The sequence below is a fragment of the Anabrus simplex genome, chromosome 9, assembly GCF_040414725.1.
Source record: "Anabrus simplex isolate iqAnaSimp1 chromosome 9, ASM4041472v1, whole genome shotgun sequence".
NCBI lineage: Eukaryota > Metazoa > Arthropoda > Insecta > Orthoptera > Tettigoniidae > Anabrus > Anabrus simplex.
The window spans coordinates 113,216,604-113,231,306 of record NC_090273.1 but is presented as its reverse complement, the minus strand read 5'-3'; the positions used below and the strand labels follow the sequence as shown (position 1 = coordinate 113,231,306).

Here is a 14,703-nt window from a genome sequence, read left to right as displayed (position 1 = left end):
GAATTAGTAATCGATTTCACGATTCCTTAATGAATTTATGTGAAGTTACATGCCTGTATTCAAACTAATACGGCATGTTTAACTGATACTCATGTACGAAAGCACGTTGCGGTAACGTGAAGTACGATAAAGCTGAGCAAAGTGGGGACAGAATGGGGAAGATCAGAGTTTATTGAACGATACAGTTCCTGGTCCGAAGTTGTGCGTAATTCTCCCTGTTTCTCAGTTACATATTGTTGTTCATCTGAAACCGGGAGTGGCACTGTGGCTGAAGAATCATGAAACTAATCGTTGACGATAACCTCCCTTACCTGTTCTATCGAACAGAGTAAAATGGCTCTTAAGTTAAACTATTTAACCTAACTTGAAATTACATGACAGCTTATAAAACAGTCCATTAATGATAACTCTGTTTTCCCTCTGTAGAAAACGTGCACATGAGAAAAAAACATTTTAGAAGTGTATTTCCCTTTAGTCTGGCAGTTCTCCATTAAGATTAGTCATGTATAAGTTGTGGGAGAGTAAAATCACTGTTTCGACTAACAATAAATCCCCAAAGTAATCCGGGATTTAAAAATCTTATTGACCCTAATACCTACCCAAGGACGGACATAAAGTTTAGTAGAAATATATACAGCAGTTTCCCAGTTAAAAGAACTCAACAAACGGATGAACAGACAAATCGACAGAAAAGCTTGAGAAAAAGAAAAAAAGTCGCACGAAGTTAGACAGAAAAACGGTCCGTTAATGATCTCTCTCTCTTATTAATCCTTGTATCGAAATGATGCACATTAAAAAGAAGTTTTAGAAATTGATTTCCATTAAGGCAGGTAGATTTCCATAAAGCTTGGTTTTGTATATTTTGTGGGAGTGCAATATCAAGGTTTCGGTTTCGTATAAACCCCCAGTCAATTCAGAGATTTAGAAACAATATTTGTTCTAAAAATTACCCAATGACAGGTGGATTCTATATATGAAGTTTGGTGGAAATATATCCAGTAGTTTTCAAGTTATAAGATGTCAGACCAACGGTCACCAAAGCTAAAAAATATGTAGATGGTCATAATTACACCTGAAACGGACAACTGAATGAAAATTTCGCCGAATAGTCAATGTACAGACACACGGTCGTTACGATATTATTTATAGCCTATAGATAGATTATTATGTCATTGGACTACTTCAATCGTTTTCTGGTATTTCTTCGATAAGTTTTCTTTCCGAATTGCCCAGTAGTTTTAATCTGGACATCGCCTTTGTACTTGTACAAATGCTGAAGTCTGTCATTCTGAACACCTGCCGCATGGCGAGAACCCTCCTATCACAGCAGTAGAGGTCTAGAGAACTTAACAGTCCGTCTCCTGATCGGTGAACCATCACAGTGAGTGTAAAAGTTAATATAATAATAATAATAATAATAATAATAATAATAATAATAATAATAATAATAATAATTTATTATTATGTTACTTCCCCACTGTGGGTGGGTCGGTAGAATGCATTTGCGGTATCCAAAGCCTGTCATAAAAGGTGAAATAAAACGGGACCCAGGGGCTCTCATTTTAGGAGCAGGGGTTGGCGACCACAGGTGCTTTAGCTGAGCCTGGCATTGCTTCAATTTGTGTCGGGCCCCTCGCCTTCGTCTTTCATATCCGACCTCTCTTGGTCAACTCTTATTCTTTCCCGGCCCCAGCGGTATTAGAGCATTTGAGGCGTAGGTAGTCTCTTAATTTTAATGCTCTGTATCCTTTGTCTTTCTTTGGTCGATACCTTCATTCGTAGAGTTGTCGAACCTCTTCTAATTTTCCCTCTGCTTAGTTCTAATAGAGGATGGTTGCTCAGTTGCACTTTCTGTTTAAACAATAGGAACTTGATAACCTACATTCCTTCCATTTATAAATGAAACTGGCCAACTAAAGGGTGATGTGTATGAAATACACGTCTTAGTGTAACCACCAAAAACATACTTTCCGTGGAATGTACTGGTGATACAAATTTTGCACAATCAATGATGACATAACCTAGGTAATAATAGCTTTTTGTAGATATGATAATAAGCTTTTACCTTGTCAGAAAACAATGTAAAACACTTTACGTTTCGCAGTGAACTTTTTTCCGCGGCTTCAGAATAAACTCTAATCTCTTCACGAGCAATACTTCTGTAATAACAACGTTTTGAATTTAAGAATGCTTTATTGTTGGTCTTCGGGCGTAAAGCTAACCACTCTACCCCCATTAAGTGCCAAGGTTACGAATAGCGGATGCCTGTACCTTCCAGCACTCCCAAGGCTTTCATGATCTGTACAGAGATGACTTTATTGTTGGTCTATAGTAAGTGGTACTCTTGTCCGTCACTAGATGGCTCCCTGTATGCACTGTGAACCATCTCGTGACGAGGCGAGTACGAATTTGGCAAACACTGAAAATGAATAACAATAGTGAAAGGAGAGGGAAAAGAACTTAATGGCTTGCAATCCTTAATCGCTGGCAACCATGTATTATTTCATAGCCAGTGTCCCTGCTGAAATAGTTAAGATTTTGACGTATTTCCACAGCTTCCCGTATAATCCTAGACCTGTAGTGTTTAGTGCGAGTAAGAGCACGAACAACGAGATACGACAAAAAGTTACAGGATCTCTCCAAATTGAGCGTCGATTGTGCAGTCTTTTTTGTGATTCGACTTACTGTTTAGCCACCAATTACCCCGAAACGAACGTCTGCACAGTCATTAAAATTGCCTCCATATTTCGACATTTTTCGGGGTCAAATAAGTTACACATTTGACCATCTTGGAATGTTTCCTCAAAGTAAAGTATTCAGGTTTCAGGATTAGCACTCGTATACTGAGAAATTAAGGAAAAAAGTAAGACAGTTGAGAAAGACGACATTAATTGGAGATAGAATAATAACTGAGGACAGACGGATAGGACAAATTCGTTAATATCAAGTGGATGTACTGGAAAATGAAATGCTCCTCACTGAATTGTTTTTGAGTTATCGATTTAAGAAAGCGGTAACAGGAACATTTTAGGCGCAGTGATTCTTAGGTAATCAGGTATGACGACTTAGCTGTTATTATGTAAGCCTAAAGAGGCAAGACAGAGGCAAGAAATTAAAGCAGAAAACGGAACTAGAATAGAAATACACTGAAAACTGTAGCAAATGCCAGAAAACACATTACGGTGTGAAATAATGGGCTACACTCTGCGATTCTCTTGAAATATTGTCAGGCACCCTTAAAGCTATTCGAAGACGATTGTAAGCTCCAACGGTATTCCGCAAATATCCCGCAGAATGGCAGCTTGTCTTCTCTCTCGCCTCCTACCCAACTAACAACCAACCACCAGTTTACAGGATTGATGACGAAAATGTCATTACGCTACTTCCGTGCTGGCAAGCAGCCAGAGACGTTGCCATAGTAACCGGTATGTGGTCTGCGAAGATGTCTGTCATCCAACGGAGAGAACCAAACCCGCAGAAAATAGTAATTCTCTCCGTCATTCGAAGAGTAAGCGAAATTATGTAATAAAGTATTTTAAATGAAGCGACGTTTCACGTATAATCTACAGATTTTGCAGCAAAGTGTATGAGAAAATATCAAATAAATCGTTTGATCTCCCTATTAACCTCAGTCTTTTCCGTTATTTTTAAATTATATATGCACATCAAAACCTGCTCCTGGATAAGTATACTCTAAATATGAAGTTTGGTCGAGATCTGTCCAGCCGTTTTGCCGTGATGGTGGAACAGACACGAAATCTGAAAACCCACTGATACGTACTTGAGTTGACCTAAAATGGATAAATAGCCTATCTGAAAAATTAGCAAAATAAACTAAACGAGACAGCGGGCCCACTACAGCTTCATTGATATAGAGTATCATTAGTAAAAATAGTTACGATGTATCGAATTGACTTTTAAAAATCATATTAGGTAAACTGGAATTTACAGTTATTTGGATTGAATATGGTGGTTTTATGTGCACTTGCGTGCAGGAAATATGGCCTACACAGAAAAGGCTACTTAGTTGGTAATGAAATGTTTACCGAGCTTAAGTGCGGTCAGTATCCAGTATTCGGGAGATAGTAGGTTCGAACTCCACTGTCGGCAGCCCTGAAAATGGTTTTCCGTGGTTTCCCATTTTCACACCAGGCAAATGCTGGGGCTGTACCTTACTTAAGGCCACGGCCGCTTCCTTCCCACTCCTAGCCCTTCCCTGTCCCATCGTCGCCATAAGAAAAAAATGAAATGTTCAATAGACCAGCCTTCTCAAGCTTCAGCTTCCTTCTTACTCTTGCATACTTGCAGCAACAGACGAAACGCGAGAAATTGAAATTAAATTTCTACTCGCTATCTAGAAGAGTTCGCGTTGCTGGTAGATTCAATTTCTCCTAAGGAAGGAAAAAATTCCTACAAAGGGGATACACTACTCATTTCCGAGTCACTATCGGCACTGCCATCGTCTATTGAGATTTCACTCTCCTAGCTATTTCATCCACCGCGTAAACTGGTAAACTGGGTACTAGGGCTTTTTGTTTCACTAGGTGCGTGAGTTCGCCCTTTATCGCGAACCGAAATAATGAGCTCCTTCAACCACTCAATCAACTCAATATTTCTAGCCGTCAGTATTGGTGCTTTTTCAAGAGTGACCTAGTGAACTGACAAAGACCGCGGAAAGAACTTCTATTTTTTTTACAAGTTGCTTTACGTCGCACCGGCACTGATAAGTTTTATGGCGACGATGGGAGAGAAAGAGGCTAGGAGTGGGAAGGAAGCGGCCGTGGCTCTAAGGTACAACCCCAGCATTTGCGTGGTGTGAAAATGGGAAACCACAGAAAACCATCTTCAGGGCTGCCGAGAGTGGGGGTTTGAACCCACTGTCTCCCAAATACTAGATACTGGCCGCACCTAAGAGACTGCAGTTATGGAGCTCGGTGCGGAAAGAATTGAGCACAATGCAACACACAGCTGATAGCACGTGGTTTCAGTAAACAAATAGACAACACTGGCATCCGGAATTAGTCTAACGCGCTCTATCGGAGTGATCGGCTGCCTATGATTGGCGGGTTGTTAAGTCACTTAGCTTTCGCCAAAAGGCAGCGCTGGAATATCAAGTCGAAACTCAAAAGAACTGAACTGTAGTACTCACAGTTGCACGGTGAACACAAGGCATAATGAACCGTTCTCCGATCTTGATCCTTAGTCTAGTAAGCTGAGGGGCCACTCGCTTGCTTGCTTGCTTGCTTGCTTACTTACAAAGAAATACTTAAGTTTGGTTAATTATTTCCCACAAACAAACCAAGTGAGATGGAAGCCATGTTACGTCCTTTTTCGTACACTCTTTACTTCACTCTTCACTTCCGTCGAAACGAAAAGCTAATACAATTGCTATCGCCTGCGACGTATACAACCAGCATAGCATTCCCGTATAAATGTGTGCATTTAAGCTGCTCGCAGGTGTAAGAGAAATTTATGAACTTCAAAATGATTCCTACAGCTATACGGTCATTTTTTGAAGTATTTAGTTTTACATTTTCAGTTTTCTAGAATTAATTTTTTAATTACGTTGAGATAAATGACTAGTCTATGTTGTATATAAATTCTTAAGATATAGAGCTCAGTGCCGGAGTACATATCGGACTCTCAATTTAAAACTGGCATTATTCACATGGAGAATGTAGTTGCACTTGTAACTTAGTTTATGGTAATACGAGAGCAATATCATGTTTAATATATGATGAAGTTCCATTAAACAAACGTAGGGTTCCTCATAAGTTTGAACTAGTTTCGAGTACTACTCCAACTATCTATGCTATACTTGAAAAAAAAAAGGTAGAGCTGTACCTTTGGGAACTACCACTAGTCTAGTGACTTCATGTTTTCCTGTCATCATCAAGGTCAAGCTACCTGTTCATACTCTTGTAAGTTCTAGACAATTCTCTCTCAAATCGAGAATACTAGCTAGCTTATTATACAGACATTGGGATAATAATGGCGTATGCCCTCCGAAGAGGCCTAGTACAGGTCTTCCGAGCTGACGCCGTACAGGTGACCTGCGTGTCTGTGAGGATGGGGCCCTATTATGGTGAAATCTACATATGAAGACTGCACACAAACCCAGGCCCTGAGTCACCAGAATTAACCATTGGAGGTTAAAATCCCCGGCGTGGCCTAGAATCGAACCCGGGATCCCCTGGACCGGTCAGCATACTAGCCATGGGGCCGGGCCAGACATAAGTGTAGACTATGAAGATATTCTGTTCGATTCATAGATAAATTTATAACGGCTTAAACTAGTTGGTTGTACATCTTCTTATTTCTCTATTCAATACGGAACAATCATGAAGTTTTTAACTTTAAATATATTCTAAACGTCTCGTAACAATTTCCTTCGGAATAGAATACCAAATAATGACTGTAAATTATACCATTGACAGGTTGTACTTTTCCACACAATATGAGCAATTTGTATATATGAGATTCATCAGAAGTTTCATTTAATGTTTTCCACATCACATACGTGTGTGTAATAGCTTAAAATAGTCGGTTTCCTTGGAGAGGTGCAGGTAGATACCTCACTTTGCACAGCGTGGTTTGGCTCTACTTTCGCACTGATAATTCTAGGTCTGGCACTTGCTAGCCAGGCATTGGTCTTATAGGAGAGGTACTAAGATATGTGTTTGTATGTATATAGGGGATTGCCAATATTACTACTTTCATCAGCGTCTTGCAGGACGCTGTTTGGGGCCATTGGATATTCAATAGTTCGAAATATTACTAAATATGATAATGGCAGATCTATTTATTCAGATATACTGGGAGATTCAATAAGTTGCGCAGAAACAGAAGTAGCTCGTAGAAGGTTGACAACCTTCGAATAGGAACGGATAGTCTATGACGGAAATCTCTGCGTTTGGGGAACATGGGGAATGTCGTGTGGGTGACAATTCAAACTGGCTTTGTGAATAACATTTAATGTGAAACTTCGGTGTGTGCACAAATGATAATCATATTGATAATTATCAGTATTGTGCCCTTTTCAAGGCGAGAACTGCGGTGATCTCTTCTTTCTTCTGTGCGCCGGCTGCTCCTGTAATAAATGACATGTAAATCATACTCACCGCTGCATGTAGACTCTTCTTTCTCAGTCGTGCCCGTCCGTTATCCCCGGAGAGGCCACCCGCTGATCAAGGAGTGAGGAAATGAAAAGAAAGGGGTAAACTAACTAAAATGACGGTACCCAAGACTGAATTAAAATTTAAAATAAAGGACTGATTTATTAAATAAAATGCAAAATGCAAAAAAAAAAACGTAAACTGAACTAGTGAAAAATGTAAACAAGATGAAATAAATAAATGAGACTAATAAAATTAAGATTGAGGATCTGCCTTACAAAACAATCATAATCTGCCTAAATAACTGACTGAAAGTCAAACACCTTAATTAAAATATACCAGACTATCATGACACTGTCTTCAAGTTAAATAACATGACTCAGTTTAAAACTCTGGTCAGGAAGACCACCTTCTTGAAATACAGAATTACATTACGGAGAAACTATCTCTCAAAATAAATTTAAAGTAGTTGAATCACAATAAAGTAAATTAAATTGTTATGCCATCAAACCACTGACTCATAGGAGTTATCAAACGTTTATCACATGTAGGTCATTTGGTAAAATACCCAAATTTAAATAATCATGGACTGCACTAAGCAAGTGTATCACATAAAGAATAATTCGAAGAAAACAGAACAGCCATGAACATCACACTTCATTTCCGACATAACCATTGTCTTGTTCAAACACCTATGGTTAAACAAAGTTAATTATCGAAACATCACTCTGAGTGTATCCAACCACTCATCTAAATTTTAAACTTCATTTGCATGTCTGTGATAGACTGGACTTCTTAAGACTAAACCAAAAATTAGGCCAAGTGCCTGATGTTAACATTATCGAATGATAGCGATCCTTGTACAATAAAATTTCTATTGACTTTGCCGCTAACTGCATTTCATTATCAACTCATAGATTTTGTGGTACCACCACTAGATGGAGGCAGACACTATCTTGTTTACCATTCATTGCGGCAGTTTTATACAATTGGTTTATTTAAAGATCGCTTCATTTCAAAATAAAAATGTAGTGGATTTTAAAAAGGAAAGTTTGGTAATGACTTAAATGCCTGGTATGAGCATACCACTACTATTGTTTCGACCGTGACATAATCGATGATTCATAAACCTAACATCTGAAATCTTATTAACAACATTACATTAATTAACGGAGAAACACTGCTCCGACAAAGAAAATACAGGGATCAAAACAAACTAGCCTAACTATTCCTATCTATTTACAACAAATCAAATATAAATAATTCACATACGCTTAAGTCCTACAAATAAACGGTAAGAAAATACAATCAGAAAGGAAAACAATTAAGCAAAACTAGATCCCACCATCGCGGCCTACTGGAAATTAATAAGGATGGAATGCGCAAAAATGAACTCGGAGTCTCCAGAAAAATATACCCCGCTGCGAGTAGCAAAATATTGCGAATTTGACGGCAATCTCTCACCTCAGACGATAAATGTCTGGACATGATACTATTTAACCTTGATGGACAAATTACTGTTATTTCACGTCATCCGTGACTCTACATAATTATTCAAAACACATTGACTCGTCGCTCTGTTCACATTGTACACTGGCTAGCATTATTTGCCGAGCATCTACTTTCCCTGGAATTATTTAAACAAATACAGGCTTCTGCCTACTATCATAACCCATGTCGTAACACATTTAACACTCGTGGTTAAATTCTTCATTTCACAATTCTATTTACTCATTAATTCTCGACGTCATTATTATTCATTATTCTCACAATCAGCCTCGCTCGTATCCGGCGAGCAAAAGTATCTGTCGTGCACCTTAAGGCTTCTTACGACAATTCAAGACATGGTCCAAATATCATATTTCCATCATCAACGTAGATCATCAGGGATATTAATCCTCTAGCTCGATCTCTCGATCATTCACTGCTTAACATATCACAAAAATCTCAGAGCTGACTCATCAATGGCGCTCACTGTTTCTAAAAAAAAAAATGACGAGATTGCCTCTCAAAACACAGATGTTGAAACATGCGTAACCGCAACTACACAGAACTAAATACTCGCGTCTACCCAAAATCGTCGCAAAAATACGCGGGATCAGTACCATCAAAACCGGTCATCTGAAGGATGATTCCGCGACACAAAACAAACTGAATGCGCAAAAATAGTGAAATAAACATTGAAAACATCGCGGCGGCGTCTACAACATCAAAATTCCAACAATTTATGACTCACAGAAAAAACCAACGATCTAAAAACATGCTGAATAATAATAATAAAACGGCATTACACTCGTAGATCAAATATCATAGCTGCCTATCTGTCAAAATGACATACTACAGAAATAACCATAAAAACACGCAAACAAACATCTACCTAAACACAGTGCACAAATAAGCCTATCTGAAAGTGCAACATAAATATTATTATTATTATTATTATTATTATTATTATTATTATTATTAGCAGTATTATAAAACTGTGAATTATTTACAACCCTACCTAGTACTCTAAACTACATTGATCATCGATTTGCCACGGTCCTACATATTTATTTACATTATTTAATGATGCTCATACCTGTGTGGTGGAGGCAGGTCGGCTCACCCTCCGGCCCCGGTCATGTTGGAAATTAGAATTCCATCTTCAAGCTGATGTGGTATTCCAGATTTTTACACACGCAAATTTGACACATTCTTGCCATGCCGTGACACACGTTTATATTAGCACAAAACACACTCATTTCTCTCACTCCAGTGAAAGTTAGAAGATGCCACTGCAGACTCCTGCCGTGAAGCTGGACGGTCGCCTCGCTATCTACCTGGAAATCACCTGTTGGTCTGCTCGCCTCTCTCGGCTTTGTTTACCTTGCCAGCTTACAGAACATTAACCCCACGGGACATAACTGTTTCCTCAAGGTTGACTACTGCGGCCTTCATTGAAGAAAAGCCACTCTCTTCCCTGTCTGTCTTTACTAGTTTCTGCCCGTAAATATCTCGCTTGCCAAAACAGTTTATAGAATGGTAGAAGCAAGCTAAAATACAGTTTATGTTGTGGAGGAAACTTTATGCTGATAACACATGTGAAACTACCAGTTGGTTAGAAATGTTTTTATGTAAATATGCTGAAAACATGGACTTGTTCCTCTCGACTAGTAATGTGAGTTCATTTAAGTTGAAAGTGTAGCTCTTGCCTACTCTCCCTGCATTTACAGTAAAAGTCTGTTAAAGTGTTCATTTTCTGAAAATGCTACTCTCCCAAGTAAATAATACAAGGCTTTCTAAAGTGCCTACAAGTGTCTAATCGCTTTCTTACCAGCCAAAAGCAAATCTAACTGATAAAATTAGCTGACACACTCTGTCACTCTGTCAAACGTAGATACACTGAGATTATTACAGAATCACTGCGAATTAGTCAAGACACACTGTCAATACTCAAGCCAACAACTGAGAATTCATAAACACTGAGACTTACAGAATCACTGCCAAGACTCAACAAAACAACTGAGAACTCTGAAGACACTGAGAACGACTGAGAATACTCAAAACAACTGAGAATTCGACCCTCTGGTCGCTGGTTCTTGTAAAGATTCCTCCCACCACCTGGAAAATAGTTCCGTGGAAGGGATGTGGCGTAATGATCTAGTCCTCGGGAGCGCTTTCTCGTACATCCGTAGGTTATAGTTTTCAAAATTCATATGCAAAACTTCCTAAATTTTGTCCGACTCACATGTGATAATGCGCCGCGGGAAATGATCACAGGATAATCCACACGACGGCGCGCGTCTCTGGTGTTATTTTCTTCCGGTGGATGGCTCTATCCCGCCATGACAGCTCCTCCTTCCGGGTCCTATTACTCCTCCGTGTGAAGTTAAATTTTATCAATTAGGCACTAATTTACCACAGATGGGCACTGATAATTCACCAAATATTATAAAGAAATCAGGACACTGTTTTCCACTACCACACCGGGCTCCAGATCGCGAGATACTGACTGTAGATTTCCCGCTGTGACAGTTCATTCAAATTTAGAATTTTCTGATTCGCTGAGACTTTCGCGCCCATCCAAACGTGGTGCTTCCATTTCCTCCCAAGGATTGGCGGTTATTGTCGTTGTCCCCTATTGTCCTAGCTAAGTAGGTCAGGCTTCAACGCGTGCTTTTCTCGTGAGAACGAACAGCAAGTCGCCGCTCCTAGGCGGTGTCATAAAATTTATTGGAAGGAACCCTAAGGATGGTTTACAAGTTGGTCGTGCTTAGAGAAGAGTTTCATGGATTCTCCTCGCCGTCAGGCTGGCGCCAGAAAGTTCCTTTGTGACTGCTAGTTTCACAGCCTCACTGTAGTATCTCATATGCGAAATATTCAATCTTAATTGTGAATTAAATTAGGCAAATTCGCTTATGGGTGCAATATTAATAATGTTATTGGCTTTACATTGCACTGACTACTTTTACGGGTTTTGGAGATGCCATCAGTTCTGAATTGTTTAAGAATGTAGAAAACTTCATTTTCTGCATAATCACCTTGCATACATACGCATATGATTGGATTTAAGTGAGGTGCTGAGATAAAAATCTTCCTTATCCAAAAGTAACAAAATTTGAAATGGTGCTGTATTTAATAAAGTCTGTACTCCTTCCTGTAGTTCTAATATTCTTTGGCAAATGTTTCTATCGGTCTAGAAAGCCAAGAATAACGGCTGAGAGGATTCGTCGTGCTGACCACACGACCCCTCGTAATCTGCAGGCTTTCGGGCTAAACGGAGGTCGTTTGGTAGGCCAAGGCTCTTCAGGACTGTAGTGCCATGGGGTTAGTTTCAAATATCCATTAAAATTAGATTTTTAGATTTAAAAATCACGCTTAGTTGCAGAAACTGTCTTATCCAGTCATAGATTAACAGTAAATCTTGCTCAATCCACCTTTTTTTTTCTTTTTCCTTTTTTTTTTTCTTTCTCAGCGTATGCTTTTTAGCGCCGGGAGTGTCAGAGAACATGTTTAGTTCGCGAGTTCTGTAGCTGCTTTTAATGGTACACCCCACCGGCGGTGAGCTACATGTACCGCTGTGTGAGGGTGTTGTCTGTGGGTTTACTGTAGATGGATTTGTACGAGATATAAATTGAAAGGAAGCGGTCGTGGCTTTGGAAAAGGACCCCCTGTGGTTGTGAGCGGTAGAATAACACCCACAGTATTCCCTGCCCAAGGGCTCTTAACTTCGGAGCGTGGGTTAGTCACCACGGGGTCCTTGGCTGAGTCCTGGCATTGCTTCCACTTGCTTGTGCTAGGCTCCTAACTTTCATCTATCCTATCCGACATCCCTTGGTGAACTCTTGTTCCTTTACGACGCCGACGGTATAACAGCATTCGAGGCTTAGGGAGTCTTTCATTTTCACGCCAGCCGTGGCCCTTGTCTTTCTTTGGCAGATAACTTCGTTTTTCGAAGTGCCGGATCCCTTCCATAATTTTCTCTCTGATTAGATTTTTTTACGTCACACCGCCACAGATAGGTCTTATGGCGATGATGGGTCAGGAAAGGGGTAGGAGTGAGAAGGATAGCGGCCTTGGCGTTATTTAAGGTACAGCCTAGCATTTTCCCGGAGTGAAAATTGGAAACCACGGAAAACAATCTTCAGGGTTGCCGACATTGGTGCTAAAATCAACTATCTCCCGAATAATGGATATTGGCCGCATTTAAGTGGCTGAAATTATCGAGATTGGTCTGATTAGTGATATATAGAGGATCGTTGCATAGTTTTACTTCCTCTGAAAACAATTACCACCACCACCACCACCACGATCACCTTGAGAAAGGTATCTCCGGACTATCCTGAAGTTGAAATAGAAAACCATCCTTATCCACCTGAAACTCGGCTACACAAAACTTTTATTTTACAAAAAACAAACTATTAACGCGCGATATTCAGAGTTGTTTCCAAAACTTGTCATATCCTAACACTTGTTTTCACTATTTTGTTCATGAGACAAAGGGAGTTCAGGACGCGTTAGCCCTCGAGATATATCACGAATTATCTTTCCTTTAAATTGTCAGTGGTCAAAAGTGCATCGTAATTCTAAGAGTTCAGTTCAAGATAGGAGTCTCATATGCAAATCCAATGTTGTTCATTGCAATATTCATAATATCAAATATAACAAATAACTGCATTCAACGATACGTCTTCAATAACTACCGTAAAGCCATTGGGTTAACCATCTACTGAAGTGAAATCGCGCATTAAGTCTTCCGTCACTTCGAATGAGACCCGGGAGAATTTTGGAGTATTATTATGGAACAACATTAGCAGAGACTAAATGTAGCGGTGTTTGAAATGTGCAGCCTGTTGTTAATTAAGAGGTAATCATTGTGAAACACGACCGCTGGTCACTCTGATTAAACTAGTTCTACACTGTCGTGATCATTCACACTCCCAACTGGTCGTGACTAAGTGAGGAGAGTCTACAGCACGAACATGACTTAACTATTGGACAAGGATTCTCACTCGTAACTTGCATAGAAATTAGTGCGCAGACTACGAGGTAATCCGTTAGAGTACACAGACTACTTTGCACTTGTTTAACAAAACTTATCACAACTTTCTGATGTCCAGCATCTAACCAGCCTCACTGTCAATAAGATAGCATAAAGTACACCATGTAACACTATTTTTGGATAATAAGTGTTATTGCTTATAATTATGTAAAAGATATGTAAAATGGCAATTCTTAACAAGCCATTGTTTTTGTGACTGTTCCTACTTCGTATCGTCTGTTCCAAAACGTGAACTCAATCTAACAGCAGAATGGAGACAGCGACTTTCTGATCAAGGGTCCATTAAATAAAGTGCCGGGTTTCAATCTTCGACACGAATGATCAAAACTCAACCAGATCGGAACACACCACGGCAGGCATCGCCGCTGTATGATGTAAAAGCGAGAAATGTCTTGAAAGTGATGTGTGTGCGTGCGGTGCTGCGGAACACACATTTCTTTATATGTTTATTAAGTGTCCACTGTCAGCGCTTAAGAAGCCCTGAAGATGGCATTCCATGGTTTCCTATTTTCACACCATGTAAATGCTGGCGCTGTACCTTAAGGCCACGGCCGCTTCCTTCCCACTTCGACCTTTCCTATCCCATCGTTGCCATAAGGTTTGTCTGTGTCTGTATGACGACGTAAAGGAAATTGTAAAAAAAAAAAATTCTCTTCAGTTGTTGGAAGCTGTGGCTCACTGATGACTAATGCTTTTAATGATCATACAGTAAATGTGGCAAATACGTTAATGAAAATTTATTTTCAGGTGCAGACGCCGGGTAGCGCTCAGACGATGACTGACTGGGCTGATCCGCAGCTTAGCAAGCAGAGTTCCATCGAGCAGGACGAGAGTCTGGGGATCCTCACTCCAGATCAAATGACCATGGACTTCACTGGGTACAACTGCAGTCCCAAGACTCTGTTTGCCGGACTAGATCAGGACGGTGCTGCTGGAGATACTCTGGTGTCGAATGGCACCTCACACGAGTCTGTCCTTAACCGCAGTGGAACAGGAAATGAGAGAGGAGACACTGGGGCTCAAGCCATAGGCCCAGGAGGTAAT

The 14,703-nt window shown here is 39.9% G+C and overlaps 1 protein-coding gene across 1 annotated transcript in view; it reads left to right on the top strand.

Moving 5' to 3' along the window:
- LOC136880894 (uncharacterized) overlaps positions 1-14,703 on the top strand; it is a 598,330-nt gene that overhangs the window by 564,501 nt on the left and 19,126 nt on the right. Inside the window, exon 4 of the mRNA XM_068229167.1 lies at positions 14,407-14,698. Within this exon, the coding sequence (XP_068085268.1) occupies positions 14,407-14,698 (292 nt within the window). The remainder of the gene's footprint in view (positions 1-14,406; positions 14,699-14,703) is intronic.